This window comes from Diaporthe amygdali (genome assembly GCF_026229845.1).
Source record: "Diaporthe amygdali strain CAA958 chromosome Unknown NODE_18_length_871485_cov_64_394520, whole genome shotgun sequence".
Lineage (NCBI taxonomy): Eukaryota > Fungi > Ascomycota > Sordariomycetes > Diaporthales > Diaporthaceae > Diaporthe > Diaporthe amygdali.
The window spans coordinates 353,600-371,155 of NW_026517038.1; the positions used below are offsets into that span (position 1 = coordinate 353,600).

The 17,556-nt window shown below is 55.5% G+C and overlaps 3 protein-coding genes across 3 annotated transcripts; 1 reads left to right on the plus strand and 2 right to left on the minus strand.

Annotated features, from left to right (window-relative positions):
• Positions 1 to 706: 706 nt before the first annotated feature.
• J7T55_004059 (uncharacterized protein) lies at positions 707 to 5,520 on the plus strand (the record flags this gene model as incomplete). Its single annotated transcript, XM_053144732.1, has 2 exons — positions 707 to 5,082; positions 5,175 to 5,520. 2 exons carry the CDS (start codon positions 707 to 709, stop codon positions 5,518 to 5,520), a joined length of 4,722 nt encoding a protein of 1,573 aa, XP_052992560.1.
• A 917-nt stretch (positions 5,521 to 6,437) lies between these two features.
• On the minus strand, positions 6,438 to 8,554 carry J7T55_004060 (uncharacterized protein; the record flags this gene model as incomplete). The annotated part of the gene is made up of 7 exons (XM_053144733.1): positions 6,438 to 6,463; positions 6,540 to 6,709; positions 7,088 to 7,526; positions 7,580 to 7,948; positions 8,040 to 8,100; positions 8,217 to 8,310; positions 8,472 to 8,554. 7 exons carry the CDS (start codon positions 8,552 to 8,554, stop codon positions 6,438 to 6,440), a joined length of 1,242 nt encoding a protein of 413 aa, XP_052992561.1.
• Positions 8,555 to 14,267: 5,713 nt separating this feature from the next.
• J7T55_004061 (uncharacterized protein) lies at positions 14,268 to 16,511 on the minus strand (the record flags this gene model as incomplete). The annotated part of the gene is made up of 2 exons (XM_053144734.1): positions 14,268 to 15,985; positions 16,487 to 16,511. 2 exons carry the CDS (start codon positions 16,509 to 16,511, stop codon positions 14,268 to 14,270), a joined length of 1,743 nt encoding a protein of 580 aa, XP_052992562.1.
• Positions 16,512 to 17,556: the final 1,045 nt, after the last annotated feature.

Sequence of the window (17,556 nt, forward strand, 5' to 3'; positions counted from 1 at the left end):
TGGGCCTAGTCAATGCGGCGGCAGGCCAGCAGGGATGCCCCACGTCAGGTACTGCACAGGCCAGACAGGACGGTTCCTGCCCGCCAGGATATCGAGTTGCAGACCCGCGCAGTCATTAGTAGACGGACCTATTATGCATGCAAAGAAACCAACGAATGCCAGCTTGACCAGATGCAACGATTGAAATGTTTAGTGTCATACAGCACACGATACATAACATGGACTCAAGCCCTATAGACTTACAGAGTAGGTACTTAGGTACCTGAATGGCCACTGGCAACGACGGTTGCTGGCTGGACAAGGTGGGGTCAGTGCGTGTGAGTTGATTGGCCGAAGCTTCCCAGGCCTGCAGCCCATGTGCAGGGTCCAAAGAGCCTGACGAACCTTCAGCGCAGTCGCGTCTGCTAACCGTGTGGTAAGGGAGCCGCAGTCTGGGCCATCAAAGTAAACAACCCGCCGTCCGTCCGCCTTCACGGCCACCACGACGCGACTTGCTTCTGCACTTCCCAACTCAACACGGCTTACCGTTGCACCCTACTAATAAGGAGCCCATACCTAGCTTTCTACTATCCAATTGACCCATATGTCCTTCTGTATCAAACACACCACGACGCTCTTAGCAGTTGGAAAGCCTTAAAAGACGCGTCTTACGGCCTTCCTCGCCCCGGTCATCTCCATTGCGAACTGATTCCCGCCAATACACGCCATGGTGCAGCCCGGCATAGGGCTTGACACGCCCAGGACAAATGTCGGCGACGCGACATACCTCAGTCGGGCACCAGACTTCGATATCACCCAAGAACCCTCCTTCCAGTCCCCCAGCAAGGAGCCAAACGTCTTCCAGTCTCTGCGCAACGGCTCCGCCCGCCCAGGCTTGAGGACCCCACGCGCCACAAAGAACCGCGCTCCTTTCTCCGACAGGATAAACCTCCCCGGCGGCATCGGCGGTGCCGAGTTCACCCCCCTCCTAAAGTCTGCCACGCGAAATAGTGCCCGCCGGCGCAGTGGCAAGGAAAACGGCCTCACCACGCCCGCGCTGGGTAAAATCAGCGAAGACATGAGTCCCGTCCAGGTCGGCGAGAGCAGCATGTATAGATCCAGGGACCAGTCATATGTAGATCGCACACCATTGCCCGAAGCCGACAGCGATAGTACCGCCTCGACACCAATGATCATGCGACGCGGCAAGGGCGGCGATGGAGGCCCACTGCAGGACGGCCAACAGCTGTCTTTGCGCGAGCAGGAGAATGTGATAGACAAGATCGAGAAGGAGAACTTTGGCCTGAAGCTCAAAATCCATTTTCTTGAAGAAGCGCTGCGGAAAGCCGGGCCCGGCTTCGGCGAGGCAGCTCTCAAGGAGAATACCGAGTTGAAGGTGGACAAGGTCACCATGTCAAGGGAACTGCAGCGTTACAAGAAGCATCTGACATCGGCGGAGAAGGACCTCGAGAACTACCGCCAGCAGATGACACAATTGCAGGAATTGGCAAGGAAAAATCAGGGTTCTCACGATCACTCAGCCGAGATCGAAAAACTGCGTCGAGACTTGGACGACAAAGAGGCAGATCTGGAAGATATGCAACATCAAATACAGTCTGATTTACAAAACGTCGACAAAGTGGCGAAGCTCCAGGACGAGATCGGCGATCTGGAGGCCGAGCTCAGGGAGAAGGAGCGAGCTATCAGTGAGCGTGACGACGAGCTGGACGAGTTGAGATCGAGAGCCAGACAAACCGATGACCAAAGCCAAGATGAGGTTGATCGTCTCAAGGACGACATCGACGACCTGCGAGCCAACCTACAGGAAAAGGATCGAGTCATCACCGAGCACGAGACTGCGTTGGGTGATCTCCGATCCAGAGCTCAGCAGGCGGAGGACAAGGCAAAGAAAGCGCAAATACGCATGATTGAGTTGGAGGAAAAGGCACAAGCCAGCGATAAACTCAAAGAGGCCCAGGAATCCATCCAGGACCTCGAGGCAAACGTTCGAGACCTGGAGCGACAAGTCGATGACGCCCAAGACAAGCTGGAAGACGCATTGTCCGAAAAGGAACGTGCAGAGGCCGATCTTGAGGAGCTCCAAGAAGAGATGGCCAACAAGTCGGTAGTCACAAAGGGCTTGCCAAGACAGCTGGAGGAGAAGCTTGTGCGGCTTCAGGATGAGGTCGAAGCAGGTCGTCACGAATACCAATCCCTGGAAAATCAATTCAATACCAAGCAGGCGGAAGTCGACGATTTGAAGTTCAAGCTGAAGGATTCTCGCCAAGAGCATGAGGCTTCAGAACGCGAACGACGGTCACTTGCCACCAGGATGGAAGAGCTTCAGGCGGACTTGAATTCCAGGAGCGATGAGAAGAACCTGCTTCAGAGCCGGCACGACGCCCTGACTGCTGAGTCGGCTTCTCTTCAGCGAGATATCACCCGCTTGCAAAAGTCAATGTCAGATCTCCAAGGTGACCTGGAACACGAACGGCAACATTCACTAAGCCTTGAACGGGAACTGCGAGTACAGTACAAAGCTGACTTTGACAAATTGAACAACGAGATTTCTGACCTACAAGCCGAGGTCCGTGAAAAGGAGAACCTCTACGACAATGATTGCGAGAAATGGGAAACTGAGAGGCACAACCTCGAGTCAGAGCGGGATCGAGCAGAAGAGCGCGTGCTTGGACTGCAGAAGACAATTGAGAGGTTACGAGATGCCGAGGGCAGTCTAAACGACAAAGAATCAAAGTTACAGCGAGCACTTCAGAGTGAGACGGACCGGCATCACAACGAGGAGGCGGTCCTCAGCCGGCAGATCAATGACCTGCAACAAGACCTCTCTGATCGGCAGCAGGTGCTGGAGGATCTTCGAAGCGAGCTCTCTGCTGTCCGTGATGAGCTTCGACAGGCACAACTGGATAAACAGACAGCGGCTGAGAAGGCCGAGGGCTTGGAAGACGAGGTCGAGGTTCTTCAGGTGGCACTGGACGAGGAGAGCGAGAAGTCAGCCCAAGAGATCGAGACTCTGTCCAAGGAGTGTGATGATCTGCGTCAGCAACTTAGAGAGTTGCGTCGAGCTTCAGACGCTGCAAATGCTTCGACAGACTCTTCCCGCCAGACAGCCGAGCTGAATGCAAAGGCAATGGAGCGTCTGGAGAAGCAGCTCGATGAGTACAAGACCAATCTCTCAAAAGCTAACCAAGAGAAGAGAGTCAGCGAACGAGAATGCGACGAACTGCGACAGCAGCTTAAGGAGCTGCGGAGGCTCACCGAGTCAGCCAGAGCCTCGACCGATGCGTCCCACGAGGAGGCCCAGTACAACGCCCGAGCCGTCCAGCGTTTGGAGAGCCAGCTTGCCGAGTCTAAATACAACATTGCACAAGTCACACAGGAGAAGAAGGACGTTCAAAGCCAATTGACAAGCATCCGGGCTGAGCTTCACTCTGTTCAGACCCGACTGGCTGAGACTCAAGCAGAACGAGATGAGATCGATGTCGAACTGCAGCGCTCCAAACAGCAAGACAACGACACTTTCCAGATCGACCAGGAGAGAATCAATTTGCGGGCGACAAAAGCACGTCTTGAGAACGAGATCCGTCGTCTCAAGGAGGACAACAGGGTCCTGGCGGACCAGCGAGACTCCCTAGAAAAGACTCTGGAGGATGAGCTCGACAAGGCTGAAGTCGAGGAAGAGCGCCTCAACCAGGAGATCCTCTCACTGCAGACCAAAGTCAGACAAGCACAGGTCCCGGACACCCACGATGTGTCCAAAGCTCGGCGTACCATTCGAGAGCTGGAGCGTAAGATTGAGAATTACGAGCATCAGCTTGCCCAGGCTACCATTCCGATCAATACCCTGGAGGGCAACAGCGAACTATCGCTGATCAGGCGTGACCTTTCTGCAGCACGGCAAAAGGAACTTGAGTTCATGCAGAAGGAAGGAGACCACAGAGCGCAAATTCGGGGATTGAAGCGCCAGATAGGTGACCTCGAACGACGAGCCCACGAAGCGGATATCACGCGCATGGCTCAGTCACCAATGTCAGAGAATGCCTCTGCCCGAAAAGCCGAGGTGTCGGAGCTTCGTCATCAGCTCTCCACTGCTCACCAATCCATCAGCGACCTGAAGAAGAAGCTTCGTGAATCAGAGCGCAACGCGGCGTCCGTGGAACGCGATCTCCAGCGACATCTTGAGAACGTCGAAGATGAGAAGATGGGTTTGGAGCAAGCGCTCGAGGACGCCCAGCTGGCGGCGGAGGAGGCAAGGGCCGATCTCCAGGAGGCATCGAACAAGTACAAGCGTAAGGCCGAGAGATACAGGAAGGAGCGCGACTCGATGACCGATACTCTGGCGGCCACCCGGCGCGACATGCGCAACCACATGCACGATTCCAGCATCGCCTCCAGTGTTAGCAGCGTGGGCAACGGCACTGTGACAAGTGAAATGACGCGGGAGGAGCGCCACGACCTCTACTCGATACTCCGCAAGACGCAAGTTGATGCGGACGCCTTGGAACGAGAAGTGCGTGAGCACAAGGAGGCCCTCGACGAGCTTGTCACACTCGAGAAAACCCTGCGCGTCAAGCTCGACCGCGCCAGATCCGAGCGCGCACAATACCGCTCTGACGTGGAGAAGCTGCAGCGCGACATGAAGCATCTCAAGAAGGGCAAGGACGAAGCCGAGAAGATGGCAGAAGCAGCCAAGGCGGCAGCAGCCGTGGCCCGAGCGCGCGTCACCGTATCCTCTGTATCCTCGTCATGGAAGGGCAAGGGCAAGGCAAAGGAAGTCAGCGAGCAAGTGCCACGGGCCGTCGAGCTGGAAGAGGTGGATGACGACGACAGCGCCGCAGAAGCCGCCAACGACGACAACGCGGCCCGGGTGATCCACTTCAGGGACGATAACGACACCCAGGTGCACACGGACGCGATCGTGCGGGCGGCCGAGGCGGCGGAGCACCGGCACGTCAAGCAGATGCGAGGCATGTGCATGCAGATGGAGTGGATGCAGGCACGGTGGGAGAGGGAGCTGCGGATGCGCGACGACGCGGCGTTTGCGAAGAAGTATCTGCAGCTGGAGCTCAGCGCGAGGGATACATGGTACGTATAGTCCCAACCCTCCTTCGCAGTCACGTGCTGGTTGTTATCTGTCGTGCGAGCACCGAATAATAACCGATGAACTTTGGGAACAGCAACCAAGCGGACCTCCTCAAGCTCGAGGGCATCTTCCAACAGCTGGGCATGAAGGAGCGGCCGTACTCGCACGTGGCGGCGCACAATGCGCGCACCAACACCAAGCGGCCCTTCACGCTCAAGCGGCTGGCGATTGCGCTGCGGTTCATCGCGAAGCTGCGGATCGCGTCGCGCGAGTGGCAGAAGCACGAGAAGACGCGCAAGATGCTCGCGGACAAGTGGGAGAGCTACAAGCGCGAGGACCGCATCAAGATGCACCAGCTGCGCTTCCGCGAGGCCCGCGCCCGACCCGGGTTCCCCTCGGCCAGCGGCGAGGGGAGGCTGAAGGGGGTCGTGCTCCCGTGAGGACGACCCGGGAGGGCTAAGTGGCGCCCGATTCTTGTTCAAAGGGTTGGTTCATGAGGTCATCACGGCTGGGACGGCCAGGCGTTTGCTGCACGCGGCACACACAGGGACAGGGTTGTTCTTTTAAAAGACTATAAAATGCATTGATGGATTGCATGGGCGAAGGGAGTTGAGGGTTGAGCAGGGTTCTGTGGCATATCGGCATGTTGTTATGCGTGCATAGATTCTGGGCGTTTTTTAAGGGTCGTGCTCCAGGGGTCCCCATGGTGTTCGGTGGGTTAAAGCTGTCGGGACAAGGGTGAATCGGCCTGGCCGAGGACGGTGTTATGACGGAGGCTTGAGGTTGCTGTTGTTGTATATGAACATCTCTTCCGAGGCCAAACGAGGAGCGACTGGAGCGTTTCTTCAGTGATGCCAAAATTAAGAAAGCCAGCGGAGTGACGATTTTTCTCACTACTTTCTTTGTCACAGGGGAGCAGGCTAATAGCTAGATCCCAGTGAGGGCTTGTGGTGATGATGATGATGCATAGAGATACCCAAGTTATGTTGACCCTACCCAATGCTATACACCCGCTCATATCCAACAAGAACCATTTCCCTATCCCGTCATCGTCCCAGAACGTCATAACCTATGGCTCGTCGTCGCCGGTCGTTCCCAGCACTCTCATACAGGGGTAAATGTAGAACCTTTCGCTGTGCTGTAGTCAATGCCAGCTCGAAATTAATTGATTGATATTCAAAAACCCCAACATTTTTTGCCATTCACACAGACTCCCGCCCGTTTTGGTGCGCGTCCCCGCGCAGTTCTGGTTCTTGCATTTACAATTATCCGTAAGCCATGATCGTGTCATGCTGGATGGCTCATGACATGACGTGCTGTGCCGTGCTTCTTTCTATAACGTGCACGAGCGGTCCTTCTACATCACGAAGAGAAGATTGGTATCTACTTGCAAATATGTAGTTAGTATGGTTGAGACTAAAGTATTTCTCATTACCAGACGTTCACGTGTGCGACTTACTTAGAGGATGGCTACTCGAAAGCTGAGGCCGTTGTGTGTATTTGCTGGCGAGCTCGTCGCGGATGCTGTTCAGAAGCTGGACGTAGCTTTGTTGCGGATTCTTCTTCAGGGCGGTGATGAAGGCCCATGACATGGCGCCAGTTGCCTGAGCGGCGATGGTTGCATCGGCCCTGATATCGAGGTTAGCATGTGTACGTGGTATATGAGGTATGAAATTTGAATAAAGAGAGATGAGATTTAAGCTTAAAGATGTCAACGTGGATGAGAGCACTCCGTGGTTCTTGAACTTCAACGAAGAGCAATTGCCTCTGAAAGACCTGTTTCTTCGCTGGTTCTTTCGGGATGAAACCGCGGGAGGGAGGGGGATGAGCGCGAAGGAAAAATTTAAGAAAATTGGTAAATTGGGAGAAGCCTTCAGTGCCTTAATTCCTATTCCAGCACTTTGAGATCTGATTCCCATTTGCACCAGAAAGTGTTCATCTTTCCATGCCCAAGAATAGTAGAGACAAAACCCAAACATGCTTGACATGAACAGAATAGATACGTACGAGGTCTGATCATCCTTGCTGCCCGATAGCATAATGACATCTGCTGGTGAGGTCTTTGTGGCCAGAGCACGGTTGTGAGCCTCCTCCCCGCCGGTGGCCTTTTTGAAGAATCCCATGCCCTTCTTGATCATGCCGCCGATATCGCCCTGGCTGTAGGAAGCGATGACGCCCAGCAGGCCCTGGCCGGCCTCCTTGGCCAGGTTGGGCTCCTTGAGGATGCCCTGGGTGGAGTAGATGTAGGGCAGATCCAATGCCGTGCCCGAGTGGCATGAATCAAAGATTGCCGTCAGCCGGGTGCCAGGCTGTAATGGCTTGACTAATATTCTGTGCATCTCGTCGTCTGTGATGTGCCCAACCTGCCGAAAATCGACCGGATATATCACTTCGTCGTAACCATCCTCCTCGTCGCCGTCCAGGTCCTTGGTCTGCCCACCGTGGCCTGCAACCGTGTTAGCTGGCCGCGCCCACACAAGTCTGGCCGTAGGAACGCACCTGAGTAGTGAAAGAACAATGAGTCGTTGGGGCGGGCGTCTTTGACAAGCCAGTGCATGGCGCGCAATATGTTCTGCTTGGTAGGCTGGCTCATGGGGTTCTGCTGGTCGTCGGTGAGGAGGACCATGTCCTCGCGCTTGTAGTTGAAGTGCTCAACCAGGTAGGCGGACATGTTGCGCACATCATTGATGCAGCCTCTCAGCTGGCCGCGCTGGCCGAAGTAGTTGATTCCGACAAGCAGGGCCTTTCGCCGGCCGTTGCATTGCGAGTACTGGAATGCATAGTTGGTGGGGGCACCGGTGCCGAAGTGCTGGGGGGTGGCTGGGGGTGGGCGAGGTGCGTGGTTGTAGGAATTCGGGTTCGGTATATCTGGAAAGCGAGCACTCTGTCAGAAGGGGGGCGTCGCGGCGGCCAGGTCCCGGGAGACGGTCGGAGAGAGAGAGAGAGAGGAGCTGCTCACTTGGTCGGCCGTAGTGGCCTTGTGGTGCGGCGTTGTAGCCGTACTGCTGCGGCGGTGGGGGCTGTGGAACACGAACAAGGTCAGCAATGGGATTCGATGCGATGCGGTTGGATACGATGAAGGTGGGTTTGAGGAGCATGGCGGGCGCGATGGGCGTCGAGCCGCAGTCGTACGTACCCCGCCGTTGAAGCCGTAGGGCTGAGGCGAAGACGGGTAGCCGTAGCCAGGCTGGGGGGGAGGGGCGTAGCCGTTGTAATTCTGCTGTGGAGGACTAGGTACGGACAAATACGGTGGTCAGTATGGAGTTCGTAAAGAGAGGGTCATGTTCGTGTCAGACAGTAGCAGAGGCAGAGGCAGAGGCAGAGGCAGAGGCAGAGGCAGAGGCAGAGGCAGAGGCAGAGGCAGAGGCAGAGGCATAGGCAGACAGCATACGGGTAGTAGCCCTGGGAGGAGGGGAAGGCTCCTGGCGGGGGCGCGCCACCGTAGGAGGTTTGGTAGCCGGGATAGCCAGACATGACGGCGTGCGCTGCGAGGTGCGAGGTGCGTCGTGCGTCGTGCGTCGTGGCGGGGGAATATTGTTTTGCGCACCCTCTTACAGAGCCGTCGAGAGGAACAGAGGGCTGAAGAGGGCTGCGGGAGAACGGCGCAAGATGAGGCCAAGCGTGGTGTGGTGAGGCGAGTCGCGACGCGATGCAATGCGATGCGATGCGATAAAAGGCGTGGTATAGGCACGACGTCAGAGCCCGGTCAGTCTGTCCGTCAGTGGGTTTTTTCGGGGCGGGCTGAGCAAGAGCTGGGTGCCCAGGTGGGTTGGATATGGATCCTCGGAAGAGAGGGGGGGGGGGGTCGGGGTCCCAGGGCAGCAAGTTGCAGGATGTATATAACACTGGTTCTGGACTGGGGACAGAACAGGATTTCAATTCCTCTTCAGTCGCGAGGGACTGCTCTTTTGGACTTGTCTACAGGAGGCGGCGGTGAGAGAGGATGAGCGGGACACAACGATGGAGATGGGGTTTTGAGGTCGAACGAAGGCTAAAAGGCAGTTAAAGGGTCTTTGTCCATTCGGATTTCAAGATCGCTGGCCTAAGCCACAGTCACAGTGTGGGTTCCGTGAATAGAACCCACAGGTGACAACGGTGACAAGACAGAACGGTCGAGAGAGAGTGTGAGTGTGCTCGGACCAAGCCCACGAGGGGCCAAGGCTCTAAGAGAAGGGTATGTACTGTACATACAGTACTCTCTACCATAGTAGTCTACTCTGTCCCACAACACAAGAGAGAGGGACAAGGGGGGCCAGGGGAGTAGGGAAAGGGTAGCAGGGAGCATCACAGGTGGAGAAGGCGCGGTGCAGGTGCAGGTGCGGTTGCTGCGCAGTGCAGCGCCTGATTGCGAGTGCGCTGTGCTGTGCTGGTCCAGCGGAAGGTGGACTGGAGTACGGTAGGAGCCTAGCTTCCCAAGGTTTGGTTGGGCACGGGGGCATGGCCCATGAGACTTGGGCCTTCGGGGGGAAGGGGCCTGGGGCCTGGGGGGGTCCCCTTGGGGCTTGTCTGTGTGGAGTGGAGCGGAGAGGAAAAGGCGAGGGATCGCTTCTCGGCCCCGGCGGAGGCAGTGTACGCAGTACATGACGCTCCTGCCCAATCTACTGTGGGTCATCTCCTGCTAATGTACCTTAGCACCCAATGTACTTTGCTTGCTTGGGTTTCCCCATCACCTGCTGCTGCTGCTTTACATGATGTGATGCGAGGAAGAACTATAAGGCTTCATTCCAAAACCTTACCGCCCCAGCCAGCAAAGTCCCTCTCCCAGTACCAGCACCAAATCTCACTCTCACTGCGCACTGTATACTGTCGATGAAGAAGAAAAAAAATTCCAGATCACATCATCATGCCTTTCCTCCCTCGCATGGCAATTGCGATTTTTCCCCGGAGATGTCGATGCCATCACTGACTGTGTGTGCAACAGAAAAGAATTGCACGCGTCGGCTTTGCCCGCAAGGCGAAGCACTGCCCGCCAAGTGACTGCAACCCATGGCAGCACCGCCGATCAGGGCCAGGGCCGCAGCCGCCAGCAGCCCAGCTCCCAGCTCCCAGCACCCAGCTCCCAGTTGCATGCAGGCGTACAGGCGTGCAGCCATGCAGGCCACCTGCACCTTGACTATTACTGCCTACCCAGCCATGCATATGCGCCGTCCTAGCCGGGCGCCTCTTACACCTCCATCCTCCTAAACCTGCCACCTCTGCGAGATGCAACCATGCAACCACCCCAGGACATCTAGCAATCTAACCCTTCTGTCGCTGTCCTCCTATCGTCACATCCTCCAAAAGTCCCCCCCCCCCGGCCTGCCCGTCTGCCCTCAGCTGGCCGTCGCCTCGGTCCTCGACCTCCAATCTGTTCTGCTAATCTCTAGACGCCGTCCATGCAGTCAGAAAAATGTCCAAGTAGGTGTGCGTGTGCGTGTGCGTGGTAGTGCTCTGCACGCAGCAGATGACAGCAAAAGTCGTCACTTGGGGTTCATGAATAGCCATCGGCCTGCCCATCTGCGCCTACTGGAGGTCGCATCCGCAGTCTAAGCCCGGCTCGCCTTGCCCCGTCTTGCCCTGCCATGCTTTTTGGCCTGGGAAATAGCGCGGGAGTGCCGGCGTCGGCTGAAGAAACACGTCGCCCTCGCTGCGTTAACAGGCCAATGACAGCCCCCCACCGAGCCACTTCTTTGCTTCTTCTTCTCCTCCTCGTGCCCTCAACGTCCTTGTGGGGGCCATCCACGCTGCCATGCTCATTTCATCATACACCATCGCGGCCCGCGCCTTGGGAACCCACATTCCACCCCCTCCCACCCCGTGTTGACGTGACATTTGAGACAAGATCGCCTCTACTATCGACTTGCCATCTACAGTTACTGTCGTACTGTGTTCGACCGGGGTCTAAACTTAGCTCACATCAGCCGCCTTGCCGGGGCGTGGTGCTTAATCTTGCCACCACGGCCCAGGCCTGCCTGTCGTTATGATGGCTTCTCGATGGCCTGGTCTGGCTTTGAAGCCGAGTGGCCCACCAAGTCATGAGCTCGCCCCTGGCCAATCGCACGAGACTGACACAACTTGCTGGCGCCCGATTCTCAAGACGTCAAGCAAACAAGCTATTTGGCACTATTCATTAGGCTTTGACGTGGTCCAGTCCTTTATGAGGCCGCTTGTTTTAATGCAGTTACTCCATAATCAGGGTCAAATACTCAAAAAGGGCAAGGAGCTTTTCCGACGAACCGTGCTTCTCGATAGGTTTCAAACAGCCCTGGGTATGCGGAAAGAGCTGTTGGCGATTGATCTCACTATGTGGATCCAGGAGCAGAGATCTGACACGCTCATCTGGCATCAGCCTCCGATGCCATGCATTTCATAATAATACTTAACGTAGAATTTTGCTCCCTTAAGAGAAAGAAGAAAGAAGAACGAAAAAGAAATTAGGTAAAACCTCGTAGCGTAGATGGTGTGAGACGTCAAAGCCACACGGACGCAGTTGTCTCTAATGGATGGCCACCTGTGGGAACTACAATTTTATTTGACTTTATGATGCAGTCAAATCAAAGGAACATTATAAAAGAGTAGCAGAAAAAATGAGATAGGTAATAATCGTGTCATCAAGGTCCAGAGTGAGGTTCCCTCCAGGGCCGCTTATACGTGTATGTATACGCGTGTGTGTACTAACTACTCAATTTGTAGCCGACACCGAAGAAGGGCGCAACCCCCATGTTGGGGTGATGACTCTGCCAGAAACATTGCTTTTCTCCTTAGAGTAGGCCAAACACCCCACTGAAAAGAACCTTCTTACCCAAATCACTAACAACATTGACGAAGAATTGAATGATTGCCCTCGTCGACTCCCCTTCCGTCCTCGGTATTATCATCGAAACAAGAGCACTCCTTCAGCAGTTGGTCCCGTCACCCTCATCGTGGCATTCCCGCCGAGTCCATGGCACCTACGAAAGCACCACAGCTCATATTTAGCTGCGGAGGCCTTAGCACCGAATCAGTGAGAACACGATCACTTAACCTCTGAGAACACGAAGTGAGGAGGACGGGGGACGGCTCGTAATGGGGGCCTTGTAGGCAACAGCACACACCGGAGGCTTCGCAGCTTCTTCTTGGACAGGCCGAGACAGCGTGGCCGCAATTCAATATCCACATGCAAGAAAGCCATAATAATTTTGAAGGACTTCAGAGGCCCTCTTGATCCCTAAACAATCGCAACATCCATTGCCAGGACGCGCAAGAGCTTGCAGTTGAGAGATTTTCATTGTGTAATCACTCCTTCAGAGAACTAGGCAGCTGGCTTCGACGGCACAACACAGGAAAGGCTAGTTCGATGAAATCCATCCGCGGTCCCCGCGAGGATAATGAAGAATAGAAGTGAAGCCACCTGGGCAACGCTGTACCCTAACACAGCTGATGGTTCGCAACTTCCCACTCGTCATGTTGGGGGAGCTCACCTCCTCTGCCTGTGAGGGCAGAAAATTACATCAAACCAACAGTGTGCCAAAGCGTGTACAGCGCGCTCGCACACCAGCGGCTAGTCCTGGGGTCACGTCGTGTCTATTGACCTACTCACTCCGTGTCGCATCTTCAGGAGAGCAGCGGAAATACGATGGCTTGTGTTACTCCCGAGCTGGGCTGGCAAGGTGCGACCGTGTCTAGCCCGAGCCGTGTCGCTCATGTTAGGCTGAAAATGATGGTCATTGGCAAAGGTCCACTTTCTGACGATGAGGTAGCAGTGCTGGATAGTGTACTCAGAGTGGCAAGAGAAGCAAAGATGATATAGGGAAATAACCTAATTGCACGCATATTAATAAAGAACATTTCACGTGAGAAATAAATGGATTGTCCGGTCCGTATCCAGGTGCCTCAACAACTATCGGCTTTCATTAGACAGACGTTTGATGTTAATGCTCTCTGTCTTTAGATGCCCCCCCCCCGGGGGCAAAAAGAAAAGTTTCAAGCACGCACTCGTCCACTAATCCGATTGAATCAAGTCCAACTCCCTCAAGGCTATATGTTACACATTATGTGAGGCTGTACACAGGTAGCGAAGAACACCAGGATGAAGTCCGACTGTGTAATTCGGTTCTGTAAAGGGCACTTGTCCACTCATGCTGACAATCTGGCAGGCACAAACCATAGACATATTTAGATTTCAATGCTTTCGAATTACTTGGATACTACAGACTGTAATGGCAATCGAGATAATTCGTTGGCCATATAAACTTGAAGCGGGGTTTAGGCATTGCCAGGCAATACGCGCAGAAGCATGTTTACGCCCACACAGCTATTTTGGTTATGTTGCAATATAGTTTGAGAAATGAACCTTTTTTTAAGTACAGTAGTAGCCTATGAGATAATTTTCACCAGTTGGAGTAAAATTCTACCAAGACGAGCTCTTTTAGACCGAGTGTGACCATTAGCAAAGCATCAAAAGTCTCTCGTCAAGGCGTAAGAACGGAGGGCAAAAAGGGGAATGCTGCTATCACTTTGTATACAGGATCCCATATTCGATGTGTTCTATGAAAAAAATGCCACTGTATCCAAATAGCTTCGTCAGACGAACTGCGAAGATAAATGATGACAGCTTAGATAGAAACACCAGGTATCTTTCAGGTAGGAGGATTCAAGAGAAGGTATAATCAAAGCCGTTTTTAGACACAGATCGGTGAAACACGCTTACTGTACCACAAAATTTGGACATACCTATTTCATTCCCCCACAGTGATTGTCAGGATACCTATAAAGCTGGACTACCGAGATAAGCGAGCTGACGATTTACTCGGGTCTGAGCTGAGGCGTCTGGTGGCTACTGTACACTGCCTCGCAATCCCAACACTACAAGCGAAAAGGGTCAGATGCCTCCTTTGACTTGTGACTACTGCGGCAAGTTCACGTCACACACGAACACAAAAGGCAGCACTTTTCTCATCGGCTAGTTTAGCTGCCGTCCTGTATTGCGTGTTCTATCCGCCTTTCGGCATGTCTACTCCCATGTATGTGCCACTACCTTCGAAACCGCCGCCAAGTTTATGATCCCGGCCCTCCGGATGCATACCTCGTCAAGGACGTAGCCAAGGCCCAATGTTACGCAACCAGCCAACCGTGACCGAGCCCTGATGAGGAGACCAAGTCTGTCGAAAGCGGCAGGTCTACAACGCGCCCGTCGGTCCACACATAGCAAGTGGCAATCCTATCCCCATCAGCTACGCCTTGCACCCGGCCCTCCCCTGTCTACGTCCATCTCACTTCCCGCATTCCCCTCTTCCTCCATCGCCCTCATGGCGTAAGCAACAACACCCCAGACAGCCTTCATGGCATCAACCCTGTCATCTGGCACGAAGAAGTCGAACCACCGCGTCCGCCACACCTGCAGCTTTCCCCAGTCCCTGCCGTTCGGAGTAGGGGCGCCGTCCAGCACCTGCAGCAGGCGATCGGGCACCCTGACGCGCAGGACAGACATGTGGTGGAATAGCGACGAGATTACGAAGACGTCGTCGTAGTCCACGCCGCGCTGCCGCCCCACAGGCGTGTACCGCGTCTTGGGATCCCAGTGCAGCGCGGGCGGCCGCACCATCCTGTACGCATCGTAGACGGCGAGCCCCCTCTTCGGCCGCTTGGGGTGCGGAGGCTGCAGCTGGCCGGTGCCACCGCGCGACGACGGCGAGGGGAGCATGTACTGCCGCGGGCTGACAATGGGAGGGGCCCCGACGTCACCGGGCTCTCCCTCGGCCGCCGCGGACCGCCCGGCATCCACCGGACGCTCGTCCTTGTCGCCGATCAGCACAGCCGTCGTGTCCCTGGCTTCGAGGGCCTCAGCCTCCTTGCCGATGGGCCCGCCAGGCCCGCCGCCCCAGCGCGGCTTCGTCGTCCACCACGCGTCCTTGCCGACACGCTCCTCCTTGCGGCCCTCACGCGCCCTGTGCTGCGCGGTGATCAGCGCCGCGATCACCTCCCTGGACAGGTCGATGACGGACTCGCGCTCGCGCCCGTGTGGCGGGAAGACAGTGGTGTGTCTAGGGCTGACTGCCGCAATGGGGCCTTCGACGATACCGCGCTTGGCAGACTCGCGGTCCGAGGGCATGCGGAACACGAAGTTGCAACCGGATGAGAAGTACGAGTGACGTCGGGGCGGCGCGGGTGACACCGGTGTAGATTGAGGTTCTGGTAGGGGCGATTTGATGTACAGGCGTGGTTCTTGCCTTGACATGACATTACATGAAAAATCGTAAATGATCAACTTCAGGAAGGACGTGAGCAGCTGGGTGCGGTACTGAGCCGGCATGACGCTGCCAGCACTCGTGCGATACCAGCCGTAGTTCCTATCACCCTCTGCCACAGGCTTGCCGCCCGTGTGGTCTGGTGGCTTGGGTTTCGAGGTGTCATCCCAGAAACCAGTCAGAGCCTCGAGGTGACGGAAGAACTCATGGCAGTAGCCTAGCCTCACGTACTGCTCCCCAGGCTTGGGAGCCACCCTCCTGACAGCCCGGAAGGCCTTTTCGTTATCGGTGGCAAGACTCTGCCGCAGTTCGGCGTACTTGGACGGCCCCGACGCCAGTCGCCCATTGTTGAGTGTCGGGCGGGACTCGGAGTCACTAACTTGTGCCTCTTCACGAGACAGGGTGTCCCATTGGGCAAAGTCTGGCAGACACGATGGGTCTGGCACAAGCTGGGTAAGTGGCACATCTGCGGTCACGTCGACGCCGATGGCCTCGAGATGAGCTACATCGACTTGATCTGGCGGGCGGACAAGATCCTGCAGGAGGGACGTCAGATGGGGTGGTGCCGGGGCGCCTGCCGAGTCACTGGGCGCAACTGATCGGCCCTCGGACGCCCTTGGCCGACATCGCGGCAGGTCGACGGGTGTTGGTGGTGGAGCATCCTTGGGTGGGCCCTCGGGAGGCGGAGGCACCGGGGGGACTGAGGGCACTCGGTCAGCCGGAACAAAATGACTGCGGCATGGCAACAAAGTGAAGGGCGGTTGAGGTGGCAAAGAGCGACAAGTGACGCAGATGAGTGATGCACACAAGAAACAGCAGTACAGCTCCCGGGGCTGGGGTGTGGCATGGTGCAGGGCCGATCATACAATGTCAAGCATGACAAGAGGTTGAAACCCCCGAGCCGCTGCACTACCCTCGAGCTTGACGAGCGTGATCTGGCAGCGGCGAGATGCTTGACTTTCGGATGCATTTGTGACGGCCGGATCTCAACGCATGGTGCCTGACGCTTGGTGCTTCCCTTCGCGACAGGTAGTTCGTCTGAAGACGAGTAATGCAGGAACGACAGCACGGTGACAGGTTGTGACGTCTTGGCCGGGAAAGCATAACGTGAAGTGCCACGCCGTATCAAAACACAACTGTGTGCTGGGTGGGTAGGCAGGTAGAAGCAGACAGACAGGTAAGGTTAGAGGCTAGCACTTACTGAGTTGCGAGAGGCTGCCAAACATGATGTTCTGTTTAGTCTCCGTTACCGAGAACGGCCTCGGAGCGAAACCGGGTTGGAGGTCGGAGAAAGTGGCAGCTCGACGCCAGAGCTAGTTTAGACCTGGTGCAGATGGGTGAAGGCTCATGGGCGCGGTTGATGGTTGCGATACTTGGGGTATGTGATCGGCACGATCAGCCCGACTCAAACACGGTGCTGGCCTTGTCCGATGGTAGAGGCGATGATGAGTGGTCTGTCCTGTCGACAGTCACGCTGATCAGACCAAGCAAGGTCTACCGATGAGAACCGCCACAGAGAGATGCGGGTGATGATTGTGATGATGATGATAATGATGATGATGGACAGCAGCTCGGTTGAGATGCAATGTAGATCGAATCAATCGAGGTAGAGTAATCGACGACTTGTTTGCCGAGACGTCCTACTCTTCCTCTCTGCAGATCGTGATCCTGATCAAGCCATCACTGAACTGCCAATGTGAGCAGCATGGAAAGATACTGGCGGTGGACGAGGTAGGTGATAGCTTCTGCTGCAAGCGCGACACGGTAATGCGGCAGCAGGCAAGGCGAGGCAAGGCAATGGATGCAATGCATTGGCTTATTGCGTTGTGCTGCGTCAACCTGCATCTGCAGGGAGCTCAATAGGCGCCCTCGAACCACCCATCCCCTGCCATCTATGGGCTTGGCTGGGATCGGATTGATGCATGGGCTGCGCGGGGCTGGCTTGGTATGTTGAACGTACTTTTCTTTTTGTACCTGAACCATTAGCCAGCACTTAGCAACCTTGATGTTTTCATGATGGTGATGGTGACTTTGAAAAGAGACTGTCAGGATGCCCTGTAGTCAGTCAGTCGATCACAACTTATGCCGTTCGTTATTCTGTAGCAGAATTCCTGACTCAACCTTGTATCCGATTCCGAACCCGAACCCTCAGACGCATTTACAAGTTTTTGTACAGTGTTTGGGTCTGGATTGGTGGTGGTGGGTTGGGAAGAAGACCTCCCGTGGGGGAGTGGGCGCTCGAGGGGTCAAAGAGAGGGTGGCATGGGGTAG